The sequence below is a fragment of the Jaculus jaculus genome, chromosome 7 (assembly GCF_020740685.1).
Source record: "Jaculus jaculus isolate mJacJac1 chromosome 7, mJacJac1.mat.Y.cur, whole genome shotgun sequence".
Taxonomy (NCBI): Eukaryota; Metazoa; Chordata; class Mammalia; order Rodentia; family Dipodidae; genus Jaculus; species Jaculus jaculus.
In genome coordinates, this window is record NC_059108.1 from 153,452,139 (window position 1) to 153,466,477 (window position 14,339).

A 14,339-nucleotide genomic window follows, 5' to 3' on the forward strand; every position below is an offset into this window, starting at 1 on the left:
CATGCAATAGGAACTTGGCAGTGTATCACATGGAAGAAAAGTAGCATGGAGAAAAATACTCAAACTGAAATTTCTGGAATATTTAAGAATGGATTTTAAAAAAAGTTTTTCGAGGTAGGGTCTCACTCTATCCCAGGCTGACCTAGAATTCACTATGTAGTCTCAGGGTGGCCTTGAACTCACGGCAATCCTCCTACCTCTACCTTCCAAGTGCTGGGATTAAAGACATGCGCCCTCCCCCATGCCCGGCAAGAATGGATATTTTAGTACATATTGCCTCCTTCCCTCTTTTCCTTTCTCCCTTCCTCCCTCCCTCATGGGAATTCATAGCTGCACAAGCTTGGAGACCACTAATGGCCGACATCTCAGAAAGTGAATAATGCATCCCTTAGATGCCCTCCCCAAGGGCATCAAGGCTTCCAGTAGCTCAAGTCAGTGTCCCAAAGACGAATCTTGAAGGTCCAGGAAGTGTGACACCACACAGCGCTGTGCAAAACCTACCCGTTTACTTTGCAGTGCACATTCACATGAAGTGCCTCTCATTCATGTGAAGCACCTACCATTGACATGAAGTGGCCTACCTGAGGTAGAGCCATGCAGTGTCCCAGGGTCAAAGGAAGCGCTCCTACCCTCACTGGCATGCCATTACTTTCTCTTTACAGTATAACAGCTCTACGTTTTTCACAGGACACATTTCTTTTTTTGGATTTATTATTTTTATTATTTATTTTGAGAGAGTGGGAGAGAGAGAGAGAGAATGGGTGTCCCAGGGCCTTCAGCTGCTGCAAATGCACTCCAGACATGTGCGCCCCCTTGTGCACATATGCCGCATTACATGCTTGCATCATTGTGTGTCTGGCTATGAGGGATCTGGGGATTCAAACATGAGTTCTTAGGCTTTACAGGTAAGCGCTTTAACTGCTAAGCCATCTCTCCAGCTCAGGAAAAGTTTCCTTATGGGGGAGTTAACACAGGCATGGGCTTCTCACCCCTGCAGACCCAGTTGCAGACCCTTGGTGACCCTGAAGAGCCCAGGCTATGGCCAGTTGTGTTCCTGGCTCTTGCAGCCACCACACGTCTTCCAAGGACCCAGTCTTGCACATTGCCAAATCACAGCCTCTGTTTCTCATGCACGGTACAGGGATGGTTGGGCTTCATTCTGACACTGAATTCTCATGCCCACTTATGTTGCCTATTTCCTTTTCCTAGTTACAAGTGTGTATGTCTATTGGAGCAGACTTGGGAATGGCGGGTTGAATGGAAGAGGAATGTTTTGGTATCCTGCTAGGAAACTCAGAGCCATTGGTTAAGATTCATGACCTTTTTTTTTTTTTTTTTTTTTTTAACTGTCAAGGTAGGGTATCACTCTAACTCAGGCTGAATGCACTATGTAGTCTCCGGGTGGACTAGAACTCATAGTGCTCCTCCTACCTCTGCCTCCCAAGTGCCGGGATTAAAGGCGTGTGTCACCACACCTGGCAAGATTCATGGTCTTGTTGTCATCCAAGTTCTCCCCAGGTGCAGCCTGACCAGAAAGTCCTGCTAGCTACCAATGCCCGCTCCGCTTCTCCTCTGCTCCTGGCGACTGCGTGGCCTTGGTCCTAAGTGGCCTGCTGCTGTAGCCCAGGAGTTGTGTCTTGAATCTCCACAGGGGCTTGGCATAGTGCCAGCCACAAGGGGGCAGTTTGTGAGGACACTGTTAGGTTTTCCATCTGAAATGTCCCCCTCAGGCTCACATTTGGAGCTCTGTTCTCAGGCTGGTGACTGCTTGGGGGGCTGGGGGGCCGTAGGAGGTGGAGACCGGCTGGTGGTCCTAGGTCACCTGGGTGGGCCTGTGAAGAAGACACCTGGCCTTGCACACGGCTTCCCTTTCTGCTTCCTGGTTCCCTTCGGTGTTAACTGCTTTAGCCACCAAACCTTCCCTGCCACGGCGGACTGAAACTCTCCTGAAGCCATGAGCAAAACAAACTTTTTCTTCCCTTACGTTGCTTCTGTCTGGTGTTTTGTCACAGCAGTGAGAAAAGTAACTGACATGGACATGTAGGAAAATAAACTCCCATAGAGGCTGTGGAGCCTGGGGACAGGATCCCGGGGCAGGGCTGCTGGGCCAGCTGCCTCTGTGGACACCTGAGCTGAACTGAGGCAGATCTCCCCTGCCCGCTCTCTGCATTGGGTCCTAACGGAGACCCCACTGGCCCAGAAGCCATTTGAGGGGAGTGTCCTCCTATCTGTGGCTGTTCAACATGTTGTCCAGGATACCTCAAGGTCATGGATGCTGGTCTCACCAATGAGGTCTGTGTCTGTGTAGAGAGGCTGGACCTGGAAGTAATGCTCTGCAGTAAGCAACCTGCAAGTTCTTTCATTGGTCAGTTGCCCGTGGGTGGCCTCCATCGCTTCCTGGGTTATCCCCCAAGAAACCATTTTCTAGTGTTCCTTGGCCACTGAGCCAGGGACCACTGTGAAGCAGTCTGGACTCCATTGAACAGCTTACCAACTGGTGACCAGGCCCAGGCCAGGGATGGCCTGCACAAGTCCTGTGAGAGAGCTCTCTCCTTGCTTCGACATAAAGCAAATGCTACAGATGCACCCCACCCTCCCGTCCCATTCAGTGCACATGAGAGAGATCAAGTGTGGAGAAGGAAAGTGGGGTGGGGGGCAGTGAGCAGTCTTAGATACCTGCTGGCAGATTCTGGACCTCAATGTCTTTCCCTGATAATAAGCGCACCCCCAAGTGGTGTGTGCAGTGAGGCCTCACATGCACACATAGCACCTTGCACCATAGTTCCTGGTGCCCGCGTGTTACAGAGGGGGTAGCTGAGGCAGGGACCAGGCCATTGTGCATCTGGTTGGGGGCTGAGCCAGAGCTCGCTGCTCTGCCCACAGTGCCTCCCTTGGCCACATCAGCAGCAGCGTTCTGGGGAATGCACATGCTTGGGGGGGGTTGGGTTCCTTTAAGACAGAGACTGGCAGTATTGTCTCTTTCCTCCCTCTTGCCCACAGAGTTCCAGTGGTGTGTCGGTGCCCAGGGCTCCGTAAGTGCCACTGAGTTCGTCTTTTGCCCAGGGCACCTATTTTGAGAGGAGCTGAAGGTCCTGGTCTTTGGAACCTTATCAGACCCTTTGATACGATCTCAAACAATCGCTGCCCTGGGAAATACGTCCAGGGCAGTAACCCAGCCAGGCTCCTTGTAGGCTCAGCCATGGGGACCAGTGGTGGCAGTTTTCCTGGAGAGCCGAGCCACTAGGCCAGGGCCAGGAGAATCCCCACATGGGAAAGAAACTTGGTTCCTCCTGTTTGTCCCCATCCCAGAACCCCTCCACTCCTGGGAAAGAGCAGGCAGGCTCTGACGTGCCAGCCCATCACCCTGGTCCATTTCTGGAATCTTCATCTGTACTCCAGAACACGCCCTTCTCAGAGCACAGGCAGAGAGGGAGTCACTCTCCTGTTTCCCTGGAGACACATAAGATGCTTTGTGCTGGGTGCTGGGTGCTGGGTCCCGGGTCCCAGCTGAGGAGTCTGGTCAGCCAGTGCCTCCCACACCTTCACAGTAGCCGGCTCGGTGGCTTCAATTCACTCTGCTCCCTGCCCAGTCTTGCAGTTTGTGAATCTGGCGTTCCACGGAGATGGAGGTCCGCAGCGTGCCCAGGGAGTTCTCAGTGGGCATGGGTTCCGTCACGCAGCCTCCTTTCCGGCACACTCCCTGGAACACCTCCCGGGACTTCTTCCGGAAGCGCTTGCCCACAATCACGTACACCAGTGGGTTGAGGCAGCTGTTGCTGTAGGCCACGTAGGAGCTGATCTGAGTGATGGCGTCCACGGCGTGTTCGTCCCAGCAGCCCGAGAGCACGCCGAGGCGCAGCAGCGTGTCCAGGAAGGTGCTGATCTGGAAGGGCAGCCAGCACAGGACAAAGAGCAGCAGCACGGCCAGGACCAGCACGGTGGCCTTCCTCTCCGTCTGCATCTCCTTGAACTTCTGCATCTCGTTGTTCCTCAGCACCTGCAGGATCTGCACGGTGCAGAAGGTGATGACGGCCAGGGGCAGCAGGAAGCCCACCAGGTTCAGCAGGACGTTGGTGAACACCTCCCAGGTGCGGGAAGGGTAGACGATGACGCAGGCCGTGACGTTGAAGCCCTCGTCGCTGTAATCCCGCATGGTGCGGAACACCAGCATGGGTGAGCTCAGGAGCAGGGTGCAGCCCCAGATCACCAGGCTGTAGACCTTGGCCCAGCGCACGCCGCGCATCCGGCCCATGGACATGGTCTTCACCAGGGCCAAGTAGCGGTCAATGCTGACCAGCATCAGGAAGCAGATGCTGCTGTACAGGTTCATGTAGATCATGGTGTTCACCACGCGGCACAGCGCCTCCCCGAAGAGCCAGTCGAAGTTGTTGGCGATGGTGATGGCCCAGAAGGGCAGCCCGCAGGCCAGGATGAGGTCGGCCGCAGCCAGGTTGCCCAGGTAGATCTCAGCCACCGTGCAGCTGCTCTTGTGCAGGCAGAACACGCTGAGGACGAAGACGTTCTCCAGCGCGGCCAGCAGGAACAGGATCCACAGGAAGGGGGCCTGGGTGGTGTTGAGCCAGCTCCACCACTCGGAGTCCGGGCAGTCGCCGTTCTCAGAGAGGGTCCCGTTGAGAGCAGGCACAAGGACTTTCGAGGTGAGGTTGAACATTTCGATTCTGAAAGAAAGTGGAAGAGGTGTGGTCATACCCACCCCTTGGTCACGAGGGGAAGGAGAAAGAACCAGTGTGGAAGGTGAGGGGGGCAAGAAGGCCTCTCTGCTCGGCTAACAGCCTCTCCAGGGTAGCCTGCCAGGATGCTAGGGGCAGAGGGACTCGGGTCCCTCTGAGGCCAGTGCTAGGAGGCACCTGACTCCTTGGGCCTTGCAGATCCCCTCTTCTTGTTGACCTGAAGGGATATGTTGCTTTAGCTTGAAGTTCCCCCAGGAGGTTTCTCTGGACAGCATCCATTGGCACTAACAGAGTCTTTTCTAAAAATATATATGTATATTTTGGGGCTGGAGGGATGGCTTAGTGTTCAAGGCATTTGCCTGCAAAGCCAAAGAGCCCAGGTTCAACTCCCCAGGACCCATGTTAGCCAGATTCACAAGGGGGTGCATGCGTCTGGAGTTCGTTTGCTGTGGCTGGAAGCCCTGGCGCACCTATTATCTCTCTCTCACTCTCTCTCTCTCTTTATCCCTCCTTTCCTCCCTCTTTATCTGTCAAATAAATAAAAATAAATAAAAAATAAAAAATATATTTTTATTAACAACTTCTATACTTACAGACAACAAACCATGGTATTTCCCTCCCTCCCCCCCTCCCCCACTTTCTCCTCCATAGCTCTGCTCTCTGTCACATCCCTCCCTCCATTAATGTCTCTTTTAATTTGATGTCATCATCTTTTTCTCCTGTTATGAGGGTCTTGTGTGGGTATTGCTAGGCATTGTGAGGTCTTGGATATCATGGCCAAATTCTGTCCAGACAGTGAAGGCCCACTCTATGGGAGGGAATATGTGCCTGGTACTGAAAACCTAATCAAAAGCCTATGGCAGGGGTGGTCATGAGTCTTAGGGGTATAAAGCCTGATCTTGTCTGGATAAATGCATATATCATTCTCACCAAATTGCCCTGCAAGCACTACACTTAATGTTCATACTCATGTATTAATGCTACTCTCACTTCTGGTTAGAGAAGCTTCTCTTTTCAGATGGCGATGACCACTGGGATGACCCAAAAGGCAACACAGTGCTGAGAAGAAGGGATGGAGGAGTGTCTAGCACTGAAACATCTCACACCTCCAACGCTCAGGGTCCATTGCAGAAGAGGTGGCAGAAAGAACGTAAGAGCCACAGGAAGGGCACCACTAACAGAGTCTTAATGCCATGGAGCTCCTTGGTGCTTCTGTGAGGAGAAGATGCATGTAACCCCCCCACCCCACTGTGGGGAGCCAGCCAGTCTCTCTGAGCCGAGTCACGGAAGAGCAATGAATTAGACCAGAATAATTATGGTGCCAGGCAGGGACATTAGAGCCTGGCTCCAGGACCACAGTTCATTGGCTTATGCCCAGTCTCCCCAGACAGCCTGTCTCCTTTGGCCATGGAGCATTTAATTCTTGTGGCCACCAGCAGCAAAGCACTGAAGGTGAGCGGAAGATGCACGGCAGAGAGGGAAGGCAGGACTCTGGACCCTCAGTCATCTTGGGTTCACATCCTGGCTCCCTTATTCAGTAGTTGTATAACCTTATGCAGTTACATAATTCCTGTGGACTATGGACCTCAATGATATAACCAGTAAAATGGGAATAAAATACCCTACATTTACCTTCATAACTATGCTTTCCATCATATCCCCTCCCAATCTCCATTAGTCTCTCTCTCTCTTTTTTTTTTTTTTTTTTTGGTTTTTCGAGGTAGGGTCTCACGCTAGTTCAGGCTGACCTGGAATTCATTATGTAGTCTCAGGGTGGCCTCAAACTCATGGCAATCCTCCTACCTCTACTTCCCGAGTGCTAGGATTAAAGGTGTGCACCACCAAACCCGGCGATTAGTCTCTCTTTTAATTTGATGTTATCATCTTTTTCTCATATTAGGAGGGTTATTATTTCTCCTATTATGAAGGGGAAAGTGAAGGAGGGGAAGGAAATATCATGGTTTGTTTTCTGTAAGTATGGAAGTTGTTAATAAATTATATACACACACACATATATGAATGAGCGTCCACTGCCAGCATTTCCAGGAAGCGGTCTGCCTGCTCTGTGAGCCTCCCCAAGACTGAGAAAGGAGTAGCTGGTTAGTGGCCATGACAAACACAGAACCTGCGATAATGGCACTAAACTTTCACTCTGCCTGTGTAATAGGTTGACCAAAATAAGTATTCATGTTTATTGAACCAAATGTAGTGCTTAGGGCTTTTGTTTTGTTTTTGTCTTTTAAAAATCTTTATCATGATCTTAAAAAGTACAGTTTGTTTATATATATATATATACACACACACCTGCCTCAGATCTGTGGTCCCCTTCTGGGGCACGCCAACCTTTCAAACTGCTTCTCATACATAGGTCAGCCTCTGGGCATTAAGTTAACTTCAGGGCAAGTCTGTGAGCATCTTAATTAGGGTAATTGAGGTGGGAAGACCCGCCTTAATTGTGTGGCACTATTCCTAGCTCCGGGGTCCTCTCCTGGAGAAGCAGGAGAAAGCCAGCAGAGCAGAGGGTAGCACTTGTCACTCTGCTTCCTCTCTGTGACCATGCCTCCCCCGCCGTGATGGAGTGTAACACTTAAGCTGAGCTTTCTCAGGTATTCTGTCCCAGCAACCAGAAAGGAAACGGCCTCTGCTCTCTCCGGTTCCCCAAGTCCTGAAGCTGTCCTTAGTGTCCTGCCTTCCAGCAGGCATCAGCCCCACGGTGGAGGCGTCTTAGTCTCTTCTCTGATCTGTTGGGTTCTGACGTCAAGGGTCGCTCGGCTTTGAGGAGTAACGATGTCTTCTGCCCCTACCCCAGGCCTGGGGGAGGGGTACACCTAAGAGCTCTTGTCTTTGCACTCAACATGACCACACTCCGTCAGCTATTGTCAAGGACAGGCTGTAGCCCTCCTGGGTACTGGATAGTGACTCACCCCAAAGAGGCCATGGTGGGTGCAGGGTCCTCATGCACAGACAGGAGCATGGGTCGTCTCCATGAAGAGAACATTGGGACGCAGAGTGGGTGTGAATGGAGTTCCACCTGGGTGACAAAGAGAGAACCTGGTTAGCGGAGGAGGGGGCAATGCAAGACACGCATCCTCCTGGAGGAAGTGGGGTGGGCGTGCAGCGTCCTTCGCTGGACACAGTGGTGTGTGCTCACCGCATGCGCACCAAGTGCCCGGTGAGGGCAGGCGTGTGTTCAGGGATCTTCCAGGCTAAGGAGCAGCAGGACATCAGTGAGACAGTCTCTGAGCTGACCTTGGTACTAGGACACTGAATGCCAGGTAGTGACACAGGAAGGGCGTGGCCACATTGAAGGCGGCAGAACTTTTCAGAGGTGACATTGTGGGTGCTGGGGAGATGGCTTCATACAGGCCTGAGTTTGGTCCCCAGCTCCCACATAAAAAGCCAGACATGGCCACGTGTGCCTGTAATCCTGGCACTGACGGGCACGTGGAGACGGGACCATCACTGGGGCTCTCTTGCCTAGCTGGAAAATGGGGAGCTCAGGTTCAGTGAGAGACTCTTTCTCAGGGAAATAAGGCAGAAACTGACAGAGGAGGACAAGTGATGACTTTCTCTGCGTCTGCACACACGTGCCTGGGTGTGTGACCTGTGCGCACACGCACACATAGCTCATCGACACAACACGTGCCTACGGGGGGGGGGGGGGCGCCATCGCTTCAACCCGAGCTGTCCCCCCGCAGGCTCATGCTGGTGGAGCTAATTGCAGAGGTTGTGGAGCCCTTAAGAAATGAGGACTGGCTGGCAGAAGTGGATCTCTAGGACTGGGCCTTTGAAGGCTAAATGCAGCCCCTGGTTCTGACCCACGGGGCTTCCTGCCTAACACGACGTGAAGAGCCTCTGCCGAACCCTCCTGCTTCCGGGAGCTCTGCGGTGGTCCCCACGCCACGGTGGGCTGAGCCGCTCCTCTCCCTCGTATGGTTGTCACAGTGTCCTGCAAGGAATTACCACCGGCTGGCTTAGCATGCCGGGGGTGCTGTCTTCCAAGGGAACCCCAGTTAGTTCCCTCAAGAGGCTTACTGTGCAGAGCAAGGCTGGCTCGCCTTTGCCTCTGGTTTCCTGCCTGGCCGTGTGACCTCCCCTCTCGCAAACTCCCGCTCTGTGACACTGTCTCGTCTTGGCAAAGCTCACCCAGCACTGACTGCTCGGAGCTACGAGATGAACCTCTTGTTTCTGTAAGCAGCCTTAGGCATTGAGTTGTAGCAACAGAAAAGAAGCCAGAAAAGAGTGGGGGTGGTCTTGAGCCCTGAGCAGGAGCAGGAGCGGCGGGGATGAAGGGTGGGGTCACAGGGAGGATCAGGTACAAAAGCCCCGAGGCGTGGGGAAAGCCCTGGCAGTTGTGGGGGGCATGGCTTGTGGTGGGGCAAGGGAGACCAGCAGCCGCTATTGCCCACGAGTCTGTGTGTGGGTGTCAGAAGTGGGAGAGGATTTGGAGACATTTGGATAATAAAACTGCTATGGGGTTGGAGAGATGGCTTAGCGGTTAAGTGCTTGCTTGTGAAGCCTAAGGGCCCCGGTTTGAGGCTCAGTTCCCCACATTAGCCAGATGCACAAGGGGGCACATGCATCTGGAGTTCGTTTACAGTGGCTGAAAGCCCTGGCATGCCCATTTTCTATCTCTCTCCCTCTCTATCTCTCTCTGTCATTCTCAAATAAATAAATAAGAATGAACAACAACAAAAAAAATAAAACTGCTACTGTTTAGCCGGGTGTGGTGGTGCACACCTTTAATCCCAACACTTGGGAGACAGAGGCAAATGGATCGTCATGAGATTGAGGCCACCTTGAGACTACATAGTGAATTCCAGGTCAGCCTGGGCTAGAGTGAGACCCTACCTTGAAAAACCAATCAACCAACCACCTAAACAAGCAGAAATCTGCTATGGCTGGTACCAACTGTACACGGTCAGGCTGGAGAGGAGGGTGGGGAAGGTATCAAAGAGGCCTTCTGGGTGCCACCATCTTCTGCAAAGGGCAAGATGAGGAGAGCTGACTTGGAGGGGAAATCATGTTTAGAATGGAAATGGAGCATCAGGTTCTTTTGAGAATTTTGGGGCGCTGTGGTGCTGTTGGGTCCAGTGTGGGTCTGGGCTGTGATGGAAATAATGCGATGTGAGGTCAAAGGGCTTCAGGCCTCATGGGAGAGATGCAGATGAAGGCTTCTTGAGACCTGAGACTCCTGCCTAGAAAGCATGTGGAAACTGCTATATGGGGAGCTGCTGGGCCCTGCTCTGGGTCACCTTCTGGCCTCCGCTGCCTGGAGCTTGGCAGCACCCCTGGGACACTGCATGTGCTCTGGTCTCTTCCCTTGGGATTGGCCAGTGGGGGGCTCCAGCAGGACCCCAGTGGGGAGTGAAGATGAGACGCTTCCAGCCGGGGACCGGGCCAGAGTTCTAGATTTCACCAACAGGGGAAGGAGCGGGGAGCAGAGCCCATGGGTGCTGTGTCTCTTGACCACCTGTCCTCATGTCACTCGGCCTGAGTGCACTCCTCTTGCTTCTTGAGACACAAGGTTGGATGTGAGGGGACTGTTCAAGGAATGAGGGTGGGAGCTTGGCACTTATGACCGTGGTGGGGTGTGTGCTGGGACAGTCACCCTTATGACCGTGGTGTGGTGTGTGCGGGGAGAGAGTCACTCCTTCTCTGTGACCCCGAGAACACCCTTTGCTCTCCCTATGCCTCATTCTTTGCGTACACAGCCAGGAGGGTGGGCCCTGGCTCCTCGCGATGCTCACTCTCATGACTGGACTGACTACAGCAGAGGCTCTCTGAGGAGAGGGACAGCCAACATTCCAATGCACTTAGGTGCTTTCCAGATTGCATCCAAGAAGACTTGCTTTCAAAACACTTTCCTTGGTCTCCTCATATAAGCCCTGGGTCGGGGCACTGCCAGCCTCAGGGGGAGTCTGTTCAGGTTTCCCAGAGATGCCCAATCTTCAAAGACTTGTTCATATTCCATCACGCTCTTCTAGTTTTAGTATGTGTGTTCCCATGAGTGTGGGTGCAGCATATGTGTGCAGATGTGCTTCTGTGGGTGTGAGCTTGAGTGTGGAGTCATGTATGTGTGTGTGGGGGGGGGTGAGTGTGGAGCCCTAGATTGTCCTCCAGTTTATTTACCGAGGCAGGGTCCCTCACTTGAGCCCACAGCTCACTGACTCAGCTAGACTGGCTAGCCAGCTGACTCCAGGGATCCCATGTCTCTCTGAGCAGAGTGTTGGGCTTATAGGCGGTGGCGGGGGGTGGGGGGGCCTGCCATGCCTGTCAGGCATTTGTGTGACTGCCAGGGACCCGAACCCCAGTCCTCAGGCCTGTGCGACAAACACTTTATCCACTGAGCCACCTCTCCAGCTCCATTGCATTCATTTTAGTTACCTCATTTTTAGGGACAAATGCTATTCATTGCTCATTTAAGTTGACATGAAGTTCAGTTCAAAACTATTAAAGACATGCTGGTGAGGGTGATGTAGACGTGGTAGAGATGGTGAGTGGGAATGGTTATGTGCAGGGAACCATAGCGTGAGAGCATCTGGTTGGAACTCTCATGACAAGTGGGGGCCATCTCAACCTTAGTTTTTGAAAGGCAGGGTTTCTCATTGAGTTCCCCATGGGGCTGCTATGGGCTCTCGCTGAGCCTCATTTTCCTCCTCCGCATCATGGGGATCAGTTCCACAGCTCCTCCCCTCTAGTTCTGCTGTGAGGAGCCAGTGAATCAGTGCCAGGCCAGTGCAGGAAGCTGGTGGTCACTGGGTGCAGGGCCAATGGTGATACTCCCTAGGCCAGCAGGGGGCGCCCTGCCCCAATCACAAGAGGCCAATAGGACTCTGAGTGAATCATTTCTACCCAGCCTGCTCTCCCGTTCTCGGATGGACGGATGAGGTGGGGTGGACATTGATTTCACAGCTGGATGGAGAGACAGGTGCTGAGGAGACGCTCCAGCCTGCCAACCCAGGGAATCTTAAAAGACTGAAATTATATCTGTGGCCAAAGTATTTGCTCTCCGGCGCAGGTGCATTTTACTGAAAGCTGTGTGTGCACGTGCACATGTGTGCAAGTGTGTAAAGCTGTGAAGTCTACATGAGTGTCCATTTCAGACGTGGCCTTGGAGGGAAGTCCCTGCCTCCTTCATCTTCTTACCCTATGTCCTGCACATCTCAATCTTTTTTTAAACATGTATATGTGTTTACAGTGCACATGCATGTGTGTATGCATATGGGCATGTGTGTGTGCACATGTGTATATGTGTGTGCTAGAGATTGGCACTGGGTGTCTTCCTCAATCACTCGCCACCTTGTTTTTGCAATATTTTTACAGCGCGGGGGATGAGAGAATGAATAGGCACACCAGGGTCTCTTGCTACTGCAAACAAAGTCCAGACACATGTGACATTTTATGCCTTTGTCTTTCCATGGGTACTGGAGAATTGAACCTGGGTCAACAGGCATTGTAAGCGAGTGCCTTTAACCACTGAGCCATTTCCCCACCCCAACCTTTATTTTTGTTTGTTTGTTTTGATTGTTGAGGTAGGGTTTCGCTCTAGCCCAGCAATTCACTATGTAGTCTCAGGGTGGCCTTGAACTCTCAGCAATCCTCCTACCTCTGCCTCCCAGATGGTGGGATTAAAGACATATACCACCACACCCAGCTCTTTTTATTTATTTATTTTTTTTGAGACAGGGTTTCTCCCTGAATCCAGAACTCACCAATTTGACTGGACAAGCTAGCCACCGAGTCCTGGGAATCCTCCTGCCTCTGCCTCCGCGGTGCTGGGATTACAGGTGTACATGGCCACTATGTGAGTGTGGGAATGTGAACTCAGGTCCTTGAGCTTGCACAATAAGCAGTTTCCCCGCTGAGTACCCCCTTTCCCCTCACATCTCCTTCTCGTGGACAGCACTGGCTCCATCAGCCACTTAGCAACACCGCCAGGGCCGCCCAGCAAGTGGGGGTCAAGGCCAGACCTGGGAGGACAGAGCTCTTCTGAGCCTTCTCTGATGCCTCTCAGGCTAAGTGGTGACTGGGCCAGAATGCCGTTTACAGACAAGACCTCCCTAGGCAAACCTCCTGCCACAGCCCAGATGGGCCTGGCAAAGGGGAGTCTGCCTCGTAAATCAAATCAGCCCAGCTGCAGGCCGCGGGTCTGAGAGTGGTTTCTAAGGAGCTCTTTGCTCTGCAAAGAGGAAGGCCAGCCTGAGTGCAGGGGATGGGGGCTGGCATGCTACCCTCCGTTCTCAGGACGCCCAGAAAGCCAAGTCACAAGATCAGATCCAATGCTAGACACCAGCAGATGGGCCCTTCCAGCATTCGGACACGTGATCTTAGGATGTTCAGGAGACGTTAATGAATGCACGAGCAGAGGCTCGAGAAGCAAAGCTTTCGCTCCATCCTGCTTGCTGCGGGGAGGAGAGGGCGGACTTGCTTGACTGCTTATCTTAGATCCGCTCCCCGTGGTGGGGGTGGGAACTTATTTTATTCTTGTTCACACTGGTCAGATGATTCCTCTCAGCATTCTTTCTTTTCCCCACAAAAAGTGTGGCAATCTTAATAAATGAGCAATTTCATTTGAAATCCCACCATTCCTTTCCCTTGGAGGGAAAATCACCTCTCTACATTCAGCCATCTTTTGGAATGTTGTATGAAGGGAATACGCCCATGTTGTCCCTTGGCTGTCTTAATGACACCTTTAACTACATGCATTGCATTTGTTTTGTCATTTATTAAGCCCCTCCTTCAACGCAGTTCCCTTGGATTGAATGTATCCCATAGTGCTCAGCCTCATTTGCACACTCACACTCACTGGAGTGTGCCTTTGCTCGAGCTGCTGCCCCTCCACCTGCTGTCCCCCTTCCCACTCCTCCCTCCATATTTCTTTCTTTAGTCCTGTTTTTTTTTTTTTTTTTTTTTTTTTGGTTTTCAGGGTAGGGTCTCACTCTAGCCCAGGCTGACCTGGAATTCACTATGGAGTCTCAGGGTGGCTTCAGACTCACGGTGATCCTCCTACCCCTGCCTCCCAAGTGCTGGGGTTAAAGGCGTGCGCCACTGCGCCCGGCCCTCCCATGCTTCTTGAAGTGCTCTGCTAGTTTGTGGCCATCTGGATGGGCCACTGCTCCCATGGTGCTTATCTTGGTAGTGTGATCACTTCCATAGTGATTAAAGTCCACACCCCGAGATTTTCCACAAGGAGTTCTAGATGACCCGGATGGGTCTGAGCTCATCAGTGGGAGGCAACTTAGGGTAGAACCTAGGTTTCACAAAGGAAGACATTCCGCTCAAAGACAACAGGTTTAGTTTGGGTGCGAGAGCTCTGACTGGCCCTTCCTGAAGGCCTTCCTCGGGTTTCAAGGCACCACGCCAGCATTCCCGCTTCACGCACACAAGCCGAATTCATCGTATGAACACTTAAGATCCATACCTTCTACAGGCTCTGTTTCTCCGGCAAAACCCTGACCTCGATATGACGTCCCATCCTCTAGAGCAGTGGTGGTCTCTCCCTGTGGCATGTTAGTGTCATTGACTCATGCTCTCTCTGTCACGCTCCCGACCCACAGCATTCAGAGATCACTGGCTAACGGTCAGAGGGCAAGCGACGCGTACTTCTCTCTCCAGGAGACATCTTGGCAGGATGGAGGTAAAGGG

General features: G+C 52.5%; 1 protein-coding gene across 1 annotated transcript in view; it reads right to left on the reverse strand.

Annotated features, from left to right (window-relative positions):
• Positions 1-1,367: 1,367 nt before the first annotated feature.
• Positions 1,368-14,339, reverse strand: part of Bdkrb2 (bradykinin receptor B2) — a 30,754-nt gene continuing 17,782 nt past the window's right edge. The window contains exons 2-3 of the mRNA XM_004665608.2: positions 7,616-7,722; positions 1,368-4,679 (exon numbers count right to left, since the gene is read on the reverse strand). Coding sequence (XP_004665665.2) covers positions 3,566-4,679; positions 7,616-7,689 — 1,188 coding nt within the window. The 5' untranslated portion in view covers positions 7,690-7,722 and the 3' untranslated portion in view covers positions 1,368-3,565. The remainder of the gene's footprint in view (positions 4,680-7,615; positions 7,723-14,339) is intronic.